Source organism: Abramis brama (genome assembly GCF_963993115.1).
Source record: "Abramis brama genome assembly, chromosome: 17".
NCBI classification, from domain to species: domain Eukaryota; kingdom Metazoa; phylum Chordata; class Actinopteri; order Cypriniformes; family Leuciscidae; genus Abramis; species Abramis brama.
The window spans coordinates 20,516,353-20,530,567 of record NC_139979.1 but is presented as its reverse complement, the minus strand read 5'-3'; the positions used below and the strand labels follow the sequence as shown (position 1 = coordinate 20,530,567).

The following is a 14,215-nucleotide window of genomic DNA, read 5'->3' as shown; positions in this document are numbered from 1 at the left end:
ATTATGTAGAAGTATTGATCATTGTTAGTTTGTTAACTAATGTAGTTAACTAATGTTAACAAATGCAACCTTATTGTAAAGTGTTACCTATTTATTATATTAAATAATATTTAAAAAATAAAATATTAAGCAATTTCAGCTGTCTAACCATATAAAAAACAGCATGCTGTCCATTTATGTCCAGTACTGAATCATTAAATGAAATAAATTACAGCTGTTTTCTATCAAATTAAGTCAATATTAAGCCTATAAAAAAGCAACATAAAAGATATTATATAAATACGGCGATATGATACATTCTAAAGATTAAAATAGTTTTTGTTAATTAAATTATTTTTATCTAATTGTAAGTATTTTAATTAATAAAAATAAAAAAACATAAAAGCAAATTCAATCTGTATATAAATAATACTAAAATATTGTATAAAGTAATATATTAAAAAAAAATCTGTTTTGGAGTGTTTTCTTCACATTCTGTAATTTCAGTGATTTTTTCCAATAAAAAAAACCTTCATATTATCCACACATTCAACACAAATATCTGACAGCTATAAGGGGGAAAAAAATGATCAAGTGTTATATTGCAGATTTTAAAAAATTCCATGTGTTCTGAAATCATATTTATTTTATAGCCTACATTTTTCGTGCTTTTTTGTGGCCTATTTGCCCTAAATTGTGTTTAAATTCAGAACCTGTTCTGCACTTAATGCGATAATTTCTGTGAAATTCAACTGACTGAATCATCGACTTGGATTAAGTATCATTTATATGACATTAAAATCCAGCTCGGACAACATTAATCAACAAACGTTAGACAAAAGCAACAGTGTTTGTAGTAGCCGTAATGACGATTTCAAACAGCTCTTCCATTTTGCTACACTACCACAAGCACTGCATGAGCAAAAACAGTCAAAGTAGAAATTCAATAAAATTCAAATAAATAACACAAATCAAATGTATTCAGTCCCCCTCCATTTGGTGGTTTTCACTGAGTCGATGTAAATGAGGCAGTTTGCAATCAAGCTTGAAAGAGTAAAGGACGTGAGATAGAGCTACAATCTCTTATCTCCCTTGTTTATGCATAGTAAGATGTACACTGATGTCTAAAAGGCAATGAATGATACATACTTGAACACTAGAGTACCCTTTCTGTGCATAGTTGTAACAAAGACACACATTTTTGATCTACTTCAGCAGTGGAGTGCATAGATAAAGATAAAGTGAGAGATGGTAGTTCCTGAGAGAAAGAGAAAGACAGTGAGAGTGAGAAAGAGAAGAGTGACTGGCACAGATATAGTAGCGTCTCCCCACGAGCACACAGCCAGTGTGACTTCAGATAAAAGGCTCCTTCATATGAGAAAACATGTCCCTTTAAACGCTAGATCATTCTCTCAGACTTCCCTTAGTGTGTGAGTGTCTGTGAATGAATCTGCCATCTTCCTGTAGTGTCGCTCTCTCCATAAAGCTTTTCGGCGCTCCAGTGTTTCTCTTCCACGATTACGCCGCATTGAGAGAGAGAATGTTCGGTTGAATCACTTCCTGGTGTCATCTGGTTTCAGCCACGTCCCATCGTCGTCTACTTCCTTTTGAACGACAAGCAGCATCTCTGCAACATCCTGAGAAAGCTGTTCAATGAGAAATGACCTGGGAGGAAGAAGAATGAAGATCAAGATTTATTGGGATTCATTTGCTAATAACTGCATACAAGTGTCTGTACATTTCTTCTAATAATAATATCCATAAAATTCTTTTATTTTGGACGAACATTTTATGGTCCTACGCCTTCCACAGACGATATATATACACATATAAATACATTTAGACCATTATTGCTATCAGGATGTGAAGAGTGTTTCAACCAGCAAAACAAAGAAATGTTTCTGGAACAAATCACCCACCCTGCCTTTCATTGCCCTTTCTATGTGACAGTGCCCCGCCTTTTGAGTCAGTTAGTTTTTGTTTTGAGTCATAGTTTTTGTTTTATTTGAATATTTCTAAATACTTTTAATTTATTTTTATTGCGGTTTTAGTTTTAGTCTTATGCCAGTTCCTCAACTTAAACGTATTTCAGTTAGTTCCCAAGGCAATGTTTCCAAGTTTTTCATCTAATATTTATATTTTCATTTCAGCTTTCTTTCAATTAACAAAAATGCTTTCAATAGTTTTAGATAACGATAACAACAATACAAGGTTACTCTTAAACGTACTGCTTGTTGTGGGTTTTATTGAAGGTTAGAAGGTTCGCTGTATAATTTAATTTCTTACACATAAGTAAAATAGACAGTGTAACAGAATCAAATCGAACTGAATCAGTATCGAATCAAGAGTTTGTGAATCAGAATCGAATCTGGAAATGTGTGTTGAAATGTAACCCTTGAACTTGACGCACAACGTAATTACGTTGTGCGTCAAGTGTTACTCTTTTGGCGTAAATCGATGCGTACGGCCGTCTGCTGGAAGCTAGTTATTTTAGTCTATAAAGTTTTAAATATGCATATTTTTCTTACACGAACGCATCGCTTCACTTCAGAAGGCCTTTATTAACCCCTGGAGACACGTTGAGCACTTTAATAATGAATAGATGCGCTTTGATGGACTTCCAAAGACATACAGCCATTCACTGCCATTATCAAGCTTGGAAGAGCCAGGACATTTTTTAATATAACTCTGATTGTATTCGTCTGAAAGAAGATATACAATATACACCTAGGATGGCTTCAGGGTGAGTAAATCATGGGCTAATTTTCATTTTTGGGTGAACTATCCCTTTAATATGGTTATGTTCACACACAGTTCCGTTATTTACAGGAGTGACAACTGTTTTCTATAATTAAAAAAAGTAACACCTGTACATTTTCAGGACTCACAACCGCATTCTCGGAAAACCCGTGCTGTGTGAACGGAACCGCACTGAGCAACTAGTTGTCTGTCACGTCATACAGTGCGAGAAAGCCGCTCTGCATTGCACAAACGTGTGTCTACCGTGTGTTGCGGGTTTTCGTGTGTGGTTCCACTTCCGGTAACTTAAAGGGACGGAGATATGAGCTGTGTGTTAGGCTTGCTTCAATAGTCAGTGTAACACGGTGTTCAGTCACTTGCCCACGCGGCACCGTCCCCACCATTGTTTTGATTTTGTATAGTAATAAAAATAATTTAGTTCAGTTAGAGAACAGACAGTACAATTAAAAACTGAGCCCGTCTGCCCAATGCAGCGTGTGCCGATTCTGCCGAATGAGAGTCACAGCACAGATCAGCAGCAGGAGTCAGATTTCAAGAGTGAGGCGAGCTGACTGACAAGACGATGGCGGAAGATTTTATTTCAAAGCGAAATGTAAAAGTGCCTATTTAGCAATATTTTAGATTTAAACCCAATGCTAATTGGGAACCTGCAAAGGGTTAGTTGTGTTTTTCTAGTTTTTTTCTTTGAGAATAATAATGAACCCACCATTCAAGCAATTGCTGGCCCCGAAAAGCTGCTAATTCAAAATGGATTGCCCCGCATGGACATTCATAACGGTGCGTGTCCACTTTTCAGTTAATTGAAACCGCTCGCTCTGCTCCGCGCCAGCACACCGTTATGAATGCCCATGTGGCTGTGCGCATTTTACTTTCGCCTTCGAATGGTGGGCACCATAAGCGATTTAACAATCTCAAAAAACTTTAGATGATGTGATCACCGCGATAAATACAAGGGTAAATGGAGTCTGAGAGATCATATGATCTGGTTTGACTGCATGTCTGTTGTGTCCTGTGATATTTCCATGCACCTGCCATTATAATCCTGCTCTTTTTCTTATTAAATTACCTATTCTGTGTCATTAGAATTGTGTCTGGGTAACAATACACTGATTATCAGTGACATCTGGAAATACATGGGTCTTTTTTACTCAGTTTACATTGTGTCCACTCCTGGTAGCTGTAAAAACATACGCTAATGTTTTCATGCAGAAATGTATCAATAAGTTAATTCTTATTTATTGGGGGCAGTCGTGGCCTAATGGTTAGAGAGTCAAGACTGGTAGCCCGAAGGATGCGGGTTCGATTCTCAATGCTGGCAGGAAATTACTTATGTGCCCTTGAGAAAGGCACCTAACCCCCGGGCGCTGCTCCGGGTGTGTGTGTGTCCACAGTTTACAGCAGGGATGGGCAACTTCAGTCCTGGAGGGCCACTGTCCTACAGAGTTTAGCTTCAACCCTAATCAAACACACCTGAACAAGCTAATCAAGGTCCTCAGTATTACTAGAAAATTACAGGCAGGTGATTTTTTCAGGGTTGGAGCTAAACTCTGTAGGACAGTGGCCCTCCAGGACCGAAGTTGCCCATCCCTGATTTACAGTGTGTGTGTGTTCATTACTCACTATTCTTATTGTGTGTGCACTAACTTGGATGGGTTAAATGCAGAGGACAAATTCCGAGTATGGGTTGCCATACTTGGCCTTCACATGTCACTGTCACTTTCACTTTTTATTAAGTAGTTTCAAAGTTGAAAACTAGAAAAATAACTAATTCTGAGTAAAAGTCTCACCTGAGTTCGGTTTCTCCACCTATACAGGCAGGCCCCTTTAATTTAGAGTCTAGGTTATAGAACTGCCCGTTGACGTCCCGTACTGCCAGCCAGTGTCTGCGTCTCAGTGGGAGAGACACAAATCCCAGTGACACCCTTGATGGGACATTCAAAATGAAGCCTTCAATTTTGTCCAGGCACAAATTCTGTATTGACCTATAGTGTGTGACAGAAATGGAGAAAAGTGAATGCACTTTTCGTGATCATCATGAAGCTCATGATTAACAAAGTCACACTCACTTGCGTTTGTCCCACCAAACTGCAGCGAGCCCCCGACTCTGCAAAGCTGCCATGATGACATTGACGTCATAGTTTCCTGTGCCCAAAACTGAGCGGTGTGGGTTCATCACACATTGTGGGGCAAGCCTGCAAGAAACAAATCAGACAACTTCGACTTAGAGAAGATAGCACAAGACTGAGAAGAGACAACGGAAGTTGCAATAGACTTTTTTTTCCCTATTGTGACGTATACGTATACTGACGTCTGATTGCATTATTATTGCAGTGATTATTGCAGTTTCTAAAATGTTATATGTTTGGCAACCATTCTTTTAACCCTAATTGATGGAGTGTGTAGCTTTTCATTTCTTAAACAACCATGTAGGACGACAGATCATGGCCACATTCCAGCAACTTTATATATATATATATATATATATATATATATATATATTCGAGTGAAGTGGCTTCTCGAACAAGAAAAACTGTAAGACAGCCTTGATTTTGTCCATCAGGAATAGATGGTTTTTGATTGTTTGATTGATTGTTTGCTATTGCTGTGATTTCATGTGATTGACAGGATGTCCCACACTCGCGCCAGTAAACACGTCATCGGAGAAGAGAAGTCATTGCAAGGGGAAGTTATTTTTAATTTAAGATTACCAGGACATATGAGTTGTACACGGATAAATATTTATATATATATAAATTGTGTTATTTTTATAATAAATACTGCAATAGTACATTAAAAACAAGAGCGGTAAATGTTGATATCCTGGTGACTGTAAGTGATGTGAAGCGCGCCGCTCGCTCACCGCTTGCAGATGTCATCTGCGGTCTCCTTGGTGAACACTCTCTCCTGAAGCACGTTGTTCAAGGCATGGATGGCGCACAGCTCCAGTCTCTGTTTCTCATGAAACACCTCGCCCCCGCTCATACTCGCCCTGCCATTACAAGTACATAAGCCCGTCGATTAACATATAAATACGCCCAAGAAAGAACACATGATGTAGTCTCGTTCACGCGAGCTGACAGCACATGACTGAATACAACATCATCATAATCATACCTTCTGGAAGACAGAATCCGCAGTGCAATGATTTATCCACAGTACAACTATTACCACCGAGACGAAACTACTCTTTATTGTTCCATTAAACCTCCCCTGTTGATAACTAAAACAACAATAATCTCTGACAGGAGGACGCTATCGATTGTTGTCCGTGAGGATCGGCCGGAAGTTGTGTTGTTGTTGAGTTGAGGGAACGCCCCGTGAAGTCATGGAGGAGTCATGTGAGCTCCACAGTGGGGCGCTGTTATTATATATACTGTGATATATACTGTATAAATACTGATATATAAATAAAAATCCTCTTTTGCCTAAGCGAAATTATTATTATTTTTAAATACAAATGGGATAGAATAAGGAAATGCATTGAGGAAGATCTATATAGTCAAATATAGTATATAAAATAAAATAGTCTGGCTCCAAAGCAATTTTTTTTTTTACTATTTTATACATGTAAACAATACTGTAATAGTGCATTGTATACATGTTAAAAATCTGTTTGTTATTAAATATAATATTAATAGATAAATTATGCAGAACTTTTTAAATGATAGAGTCTACAGCGGTGCCTTTATATATTTTTTATTTTGCTGTATAATTTATTTATTTATTTATATTTTGTAAAATGTCGTGCCTTATATGTTGTAAACAATCTACAAAGTTTTTTTACGACTAAAAAATACAACACTCAAATTAGCGCGAACAACGAAGCGATTGCTCTCTAGCGGCCGTTAAGTAGTACTACAAACATTTGTATTGTCTGAATGTTTTGTGGGTTCTCAGTCACTTATTTATTAGCAGGCTTGATTAAATCAGTAATAATGATGATCTAAATGACTGATTAATGGGGTAAAACACTAGTTTTAACTAAATTTTTAGTGGCATTGGGCAAGAGAAATGCATATATCTAACTGAAAATGTAAATGATCAATATTAAGCATGTAACTTAAAAAAACTGTAAATCGTTTATATAAATAGCTTTTACAATCAGTTTTACATTTACATTAGGTTTTACATTTACTTTTTTGGGTGGATTTTACCGAAGTAGTATCGCGTTCGAATCTAATTATGTGATTCACAACACACTACAAGAGATGGCTCATTATAGCAGGTTAGATTTACAAATAATTTAGGTTAAACAACATTTTCGCAGAGTGACACTACACGCTAAAGTCTTTCATTGGATCATCAATCGAAACAACATGTGTCCCTGCCTTTGGGAGGGCACGAGTTATTCAAACGCACCTATTACCAAAGAGCATTTTTCGCATTCTCAACTTTCTCTGGTCCGTGAGGTCTCCAAGGGCTGCTACGTCAGCGCAACAAAAGCTTCTGATTGGTTAGACGAATTTGATCGTTGAGCACATGCAGTCTTTCTCGCATTCTGATTGGTTAAACCTCTTTCGAACTGCTTCTTAGACGAATTGTATTTTTGTTCCTGTGTCAAAGACTGCTAGCTGGTAACAGGCTACAGTAGCCGTCTGTGACAGTTAGCTATCGAACAAATCAACTTTATCAGAGACGAAACTGACAACACATTGGACTTTAAAACCTTTACATGGCAGATTTCTTATGAGGACAACATCGGATAGCAGTTTCACAAGGGAAAGCTCTGAAGAATAGCCAGACATCTACATCACTTAGCAAGCCCACCGTTAGCTTAGCCTGGTTTGATAGCTACACTAGCAAGCCGACCGACATTATAGTGAAATTTAGATTTAACGCATTTGCATACTCTTTAACCGTCTTAATATATTTCGCAATCTTGATTGGTTGCAACTTTTAGATTCGTTATAAGTGGTTTCCGTAAATCTAGTTCTAGATCACCAGATCAGTCTAGTCGCTGGTTAGGTAAGTTAGCAGTTTCCTGAGCTTTCTCATTTGAGGCTATCAGAAAACCCCACACAACTGGAAATGGTACGTTTAAACTGTGCGCCGATGAGTGATGCTTTCAACTGTTTGGTTAATATAAGAAAAAATATTTTCTGTTTATTTTCATTACTTTTTAGCAGTTTATCTTGTTCATTAGCAGACGTTTACAAGCTTTAACTTAATGTACAACTGAAACTTGATTTTGCATACATGGTTGATTTTAATTTCTTGTAGATTGTTTACTTTTATTTATACTTTTATCACTGCCGTGTGTTAACAGAACAGATTTCGCTGTACTGATGTCAAACTATTTGTTGCTAGCTAAATTTCACTGATCGTGTGCCATTCATTTTCAGGGAGTTATTTTTGCGGTTTGTGCAATGAAATGTACCACAAATTAGTACAAATGTAATAATTTAAAGGAATAGTTCACCCAAAATACAAATTTAGTAATTTACTCACCTTCATGATGTTCCAAACCTGAATGAGTTTCTTCTTCCTTTTGAACACAAAAGAAGATATTTTAAAGAACGTTGTGAACCAAACAGTTGACGGTAGCCATTGACTTCCATAGTATTTTTTTATTCTTACAATGGAAGTTAATGGGTGCTGTAAACTGTCTGGTAACCAACATTCTTCAAAATATCATCTTTTGTGTTCAACAGAAATAAGAAACACAGGTTTGGAACAACTTGAGGGTGAATAAGTAATGACAATTTTCATTTTTGGGGGAACTATCCCTTTAAACCGTCTTTTTCTTCATGTCATGAACATGCATTGCTTTACCAGCAAATGTCGATTTGTAGCAACTGATGCTGTAATTGTTTGTGAGCTGTTCTTTTGTTTTTTCCTTGTAGAATTCAAACGTTGAGAATTTGCCGCCTCAAGTGTTGAGACTCGTGTATAAAGAGGTTTCCGCCTTGGCAGCAGATCCTCCAGAGGGGATCAAAATCTACCCCAGTGAAGAGGATATCACAGAACTGCACACTGCCATTGAGGGACCAGGTGAGAAGTGCAGTTTATAAGAGGTCGTTTCTCGTTTTTATAAGGTCCTTGGCTTCCATTTAAACTTTGTTTTCCCCTTTTACACAACAGAAGGAACTCCCTATGCAGGAGGGGTTTTCCGGATGCGTTTGGTCCTTGGGAAGGATTTTCCTGCTGCACCTCCCAGAGGCTATTTCCTCACAAAGATTTTTCATCCTAATGTTGGGCACAAGGGTGAGATCTGTGTCAATGTACTGAAGAGAGACTGGAAGGCAGAGCTGGGCCTGAGACATGTATTGCTAGTAAGTGCCGTTTGACTCTTTTTGTAAAGGGACACTGTCCCTTTAAACCTAGACTAAACTGCAAAAAAAAAAATGCCCTGAATATTCACCTTATTTTCGAACGCGGAAGTAAACATGGGTCCAGTATCCGGTTTTTGTGCGGCACTTCCGTTTCCTCGCTTCCCTGGGCTAACTAACGATATCAATCGCAAAGGATTAAATGCAGAATTGACAGAAAAATGTTACACATAACGTAACAGATGAATACAACAAAGATCTAAAGCCCCGCCTCACCCAGTTCGGGTACCGGACCTGGTTGAAAACACTCATGCATCTAGCTGGCAGAGTGCCAACTTCGCCGGCGCCTTCAGCACCGCCCTAAACACGGCCGAGCCAGCGCTGGACTAATATATCTATGGAGGTATTTTTGTCATGTCGAATGTATTAATAATGCCATCAGAATGCAACCAAAGCACAGGACAGCAATAAGTAGATGTCTATAAATAATTGTAAATCATACAAAATAAACGCCATGATGACTAGATTTTATACAGAGGTTACTATGATTTTGTTTCTCCTTAAGAGTTTTTTATTGAGACTTCATAGCCCAGCCACTTTTCTGGTATCGGGTGGTCTTCTGTAGGTCTTGTGTTCACGAAATGAAAAGAACAAACATACGGTCGTTTCGGTGGTTTCTTCAAATGTAAAGCTTTTAACCACAGGCGAAGGGTAAAGTAGGTTTTATGTTGGACATTCGTTAGACATTCGCCAAGCAAATTAAGGGACTGTCTTAAAACTGCACACACACACAAATAAGCATTCCAAGGTGCGAAACCACGCAAAGCATACTAATAAAATGTAAATATGTGAATTAAGTGGACAACCTATTTTGCGTCAATACTGCCGACGTTGTCTTTGCTGCTATATATTTATGTTTAACATAGGCCTTCCACAACTCTCTCCCCATATGTCGAATATATCACCAATGAGGCTTATCATATGTCACCAAGCAGCAGCAGCGCCGCGTCAGACACGTTTGGTGTGCAGAGATATAGAAAACGCCACGCAACAGAAACACCAAGTAAATCTTTCTTTTGTACCAGTTATTATGACAACCTCTAACTGCACAAACAATCCCGGTCTTCCTTGAAGCCATAACGATGAGTTAGTTGTTATGAATACTTGTTTGATTAACCGCTACGGTGAGCTCGCCAGTAACCGGAAGTGCCTGACCGGAAGTCTCGCACAAAATACCGTCAACTGGCTGCGTCCGTATTTCCGTTAAAAATAAGGTGAATAACCAAGGATTTTTTACTTTTTTTTACCTCTCTAACATCTTGGCAATACCAATTAAATGATTAATCCAAGGTGTTCATGTCTCTCTTTCTTCAGTGGAAAATAAATTAAGTATTTTGAGGAAAACATTTCAGGATTTTTCTCCACACAATGGACTTCAATGGCAACCAGAATGTTGAAGTTCAAATCAATGCAGTTTCAAAGGGCTTTGAAGCGCTTCAAAGGGCTCTGCACGATCCCAGTCGAGAAATAAGGGTCTTATCTAGAGAAACGATTGGTCATTTTCTAAAAAATAAATAAAAATTTATATACTTTAACCACAATTGTTCGTCTTTTGCTGGTCTGCGACGTGCCACGTATTACGTCATCACATTGGAAAGGTCACAAAAAAAAGAAGAAAATAATAATAAATTAAAACAAAGATGTTGGAAGAGAAAATGAGATGGTATTTTTCGTCCTTCCCTACCTTTTTGAACCGGAGTACACAGACAAATAACTTGGATGACGTGACTCATGACCTTTCCAACGTGATGACGCAATGCGTGGCGCATCACAGACCAGCACAAGACGAACAATTGTGGTTAAAAAGTATATACATTTTTATTTATTTTTAGAAAATGACAGATCGTTTCGCTAGATAAGACCCTATTCCTCAGCTGGGATCGTGCAGAGCCCTTTGAAGCACTTGAAACTGCATTGATTTGAACTGGTTGCCACTGAAGTCCACTGTGTGTAGTAAAATCCTGAAATGTTTTCCTCAAAAAACTTAATTTCTTTTCCACTGAAGAAAGAAAGACATGGACATCTTGGATGGCATTGGGGTGAGTAAATTATCAGGAAATGTTCATTTTGAGGTGAACTAATCCTTTAAAGGGATAGTTTACCCAAAAATAAAAGTTTTGTCATTTACTCATCCTCAAGTTTTTCCAAACTCATACGATTTTCTTTGTTCAGTTGAACACAAGATATTTTAAAGAATGTTTATAACCAGACAGTTGACGGTAGCCATTGACTTCCATAGTATTTATTTTCCTACTATGGAAGTCAGTGGCTATCATCAACTGTCTGGTTATAAACATTCTTTAAAATATCATCTTTTGTGTTCAACAGGAGGAAAATTATACAGTTTTAAAACTTGAAGGTGAGTAAAGGATCACATAATTTTTCCTTTTAATGTTATGCTCACCACAACTGCATTTATTTGATCAAAAAACCAGTAATTTTATTCTGGTCTTCCGTGTCACATGATCCTTCAGAAATTATTTTAATGTGCTGATTTGGGGCTCAAGAAACAAGCAAAATAGCAATCATTTAAATAGTACTATTTATAAACCTTTTATTAGTTCTAGCAGACATCCCATTGTATTTATATAATCCTTTATGTATTTGGACATTGAATCTTCCTTTCAGTTCGGTTTGCTTGACACTGTTGTAACAGACTTGAATGTCATGGTCAGTGTAAATGTATAAAAAGAGTATTGATATTTCAAGAGTAGCTGTATTGTATAACTGACCACAATTTCAGCCAAGGCTAGATGTGGCCATGGAAACAGGAATTTTGTCATCAGATCTTCGTAATATTGAGAGATTTTGAACTTCTTAATGTAGGACCTGCATATATGTATTATGCATCTCTTATGAATCACCCACACCCCTCTAATTCTCCGTTTCTGTCACAGACCATCAAGTGCCTTCTAATCCATCCTAACCCAGAGTCGGCTCTGAACGAAGAGGCTGGGAGGTTACTTTTGGAGGACTATAAGGAGTATGCATCCCGTGCTCACCTTCTAACAGAGATCCACGCTATGGGAGGCACTTCAGGGGCCCCTCAAGAGCCCGCTGATGGACCCCAACCTAAGAAACATGCAGGAGACCCAAACAAACGTGTAGCCGGGGCTGGTTTGGCTACAATGGCTGCTGGCATCAACAACTCAAACGGCAGCTCCAGCGGCACAAGTAGTAGCAATACTAATATAGTTGCAAAGAAGAAAACAGATAAAAAACGAGCTCTGAGGCGGCTATAAAAGAGAATGAAAATGTGTTTTTTGTGTACATATAAATATTGAAGTGTGCAGACCCCCTTTTCACCTCCTTAAACTGTTATACCGTTTTAGGATAGCACATTAATTTTCTCATGCTCCTACCAGATCACTCCTCTCGTTTTTGTTCGGATGTCTCTTTTCAACTTACTCTCAGGACTTGAACTGTCCTTGTGGCAATTATCTGTTTCACTGACAAAAAGGGTTTTTCATCTGTCTGTCAAATGTTTTACAATTGTTCAGAATATGAAAAAAAAGTAGTAAAAGTTTTTGGACAAAATTAATTTGTGGCCTCTAGCATTATGTAATGACCATCAGCAGGATTTTGATGTAATGCATTTAGATAGCGGGTGTGACGGGACAGCTACTGTAATTCTGTCCTATTGCATTTGGACTGAACACATTAAGTTACAGATGAGGTTTTTTCAGGGGTTTAATGAAATGAAATAGTACATTGCACAGGATATGATCGTTGTGTTTGTGATGAAAGATGCAAGATCAGGAATAACAGAGAGGGGGTTCAAAATTGTGGTCTGAATATTATTCATGAAAAATCTTTTTTTAATGTTTTTTTTGTGAGTGCATATTTGTGTGGTATTATTTTTTTATTTGTTTCCAGTTTTTACTTAATTTGTCTGTTCTTTTATATTTTGTAGTTCACTTTTAAAAAGGCCTTTTTCCGTTTTTAAGTGAAAGGCTGATTTTACCCAACACTGATGCTTGAGAGAGAATTCTTAAAGCCTTTATGCCAGCTGAGGTAGAGCAATGGGGCAAATAGTTAATCATGAAATGAGCCAGAAGTGGTGTTCAATCTGTCTCATCTTTGAAATAGATTTTAGTTATACTTGTTGTCAATAAGAACATTTACCTGCTGTTATATGACCACAGCTGCATTTACCTCTGGCTCTGCTGGTCTCTCAATCAAAAGGCTGTTAAGAAATCTTCTCTGGTAGTCTGTTGTTGCCCATTGTTACACTTTATGGGGCCTTCGGTTCCAAAAGATCCTCTCTAACATATAAACTTTGGGCAGGATGTTGCCGAAACAGTTTGCCAGTGTTTCGAAAGCTTGTGGATAAACAATGGGGCATTTTGTGGCCATTTAAGTTATTTAAATTAATAAGAAATAAAAGAATTTTAGGGAGCAATTTGGTTCATTCTTTCATTTGGCAAAAAAATATATATTTATATCCTAGTGTGTGCATGTTGAACAATTGAAACTTGAGAAAGTTTGAATATCAGGAGTTATCTTTGGCATTGTGTGTTTCAGAAATCAATTTACAATGTAAGCGTTTTTGCAGAATTGCACTTTTATTCCATATCACTCACTGTAAAAGTGATCAGTTGACATAACTTAAAAAAATTGAGGAAACCTGTTGCTTTAAAATTAAGTAAATAAACTTATTAAAACTTGTAATTAAGGCAACGGTTTTTCAAGTTGTCAACTGATCACTTTTTACAGTGTTGGCATCTTTCCATTCAGGCTGCTCACCTAGCACAACAATGTTTGCTTTTGAAGCATTGTATATTGATGGAGACGTTCAAAAACAAGATATTAGTGTATTTCGCCCCTTGAAACATGTTATGCCATTCTCCGGTTCCTCATATTCAGAGAGCGCATTGCGGGCTGTAATTTGCGCGGGTTATGAACGGATGGTCGGTTCTCGTCGCAGGTTGCCTGAGCGGCCCACCCACCTGTATAGGAATAGCTAAGTGCACACCGGCTAATTGCTGTCTGTAGGAAGGAAAGCCGATGAGGGGGAAGATATGAGTTTGAATTACTTGTATACAACAATCGAAAAAATTCAAATAGTTGTATTTATTTATAATTTTGTTTAATTATTTATTTGTAAAAAAGAGGTTTCAAATCTCTGTTACACTGTAGATATGGGC

The 14,215-nt window shown here is 37.6% G+C and overlaps 2 protein-coding genes across 2 annotated transcripts; one reads left to right on the top strand and one right to left on the bottom strand.

Moving 5' to 3' along the window:
* Positions 1-588: 588 nt before the first annotated feature.
* josd2 (Josephin domain containing 2) lies at positions 589-6,035 on the bottom strand. Its single transcript, XM_084088179.1, has 5 exons — positions 5,854-6,035; positions 5,600-5,728; positions 4,806-4,931; positions 4,527-4,721; positions 589-1,644 (listed from the first exon to the last, which is right to left on the bottom strand). Exons 2-5 carry the CDS (start codon positions 5,719-5,721, stop codon positions 1,533-1,535), a joined length of 555 nt encoding a protein of 184 aa, XP_083944305.1. The 5' UTR covers positions 5,722-5,728; positions 5,854-6,035; the 3' UTR covers positions 589-1,532.
* Positions 6,036-7,287: 1,252 nt separating this feature from the next.
* Positions 7,288-13,466, top strand: ube2s (ubiquitin-conjugating enzyme E2S). Its single transcript, XM_084090102.1, has 4 exons — positions 7,288-7,770; positions 8,583-8,730; positions 8,821-9,011; positions 11,966-13,466. Exons 1-4 carry the CDS (start codon positions 7,768-7,770, stop codon positions 12,308-12,310), a joined length of 687 nt encoding a protein of 228 aa, XP_083946228.1. The 5' UTR covers positions 7,288-7,767; the 3' UTR covers positions 12,311-13,466.
* The last annotated feature ends 749 nt before the right edge of the window (positions 13,467-14,215 follow it).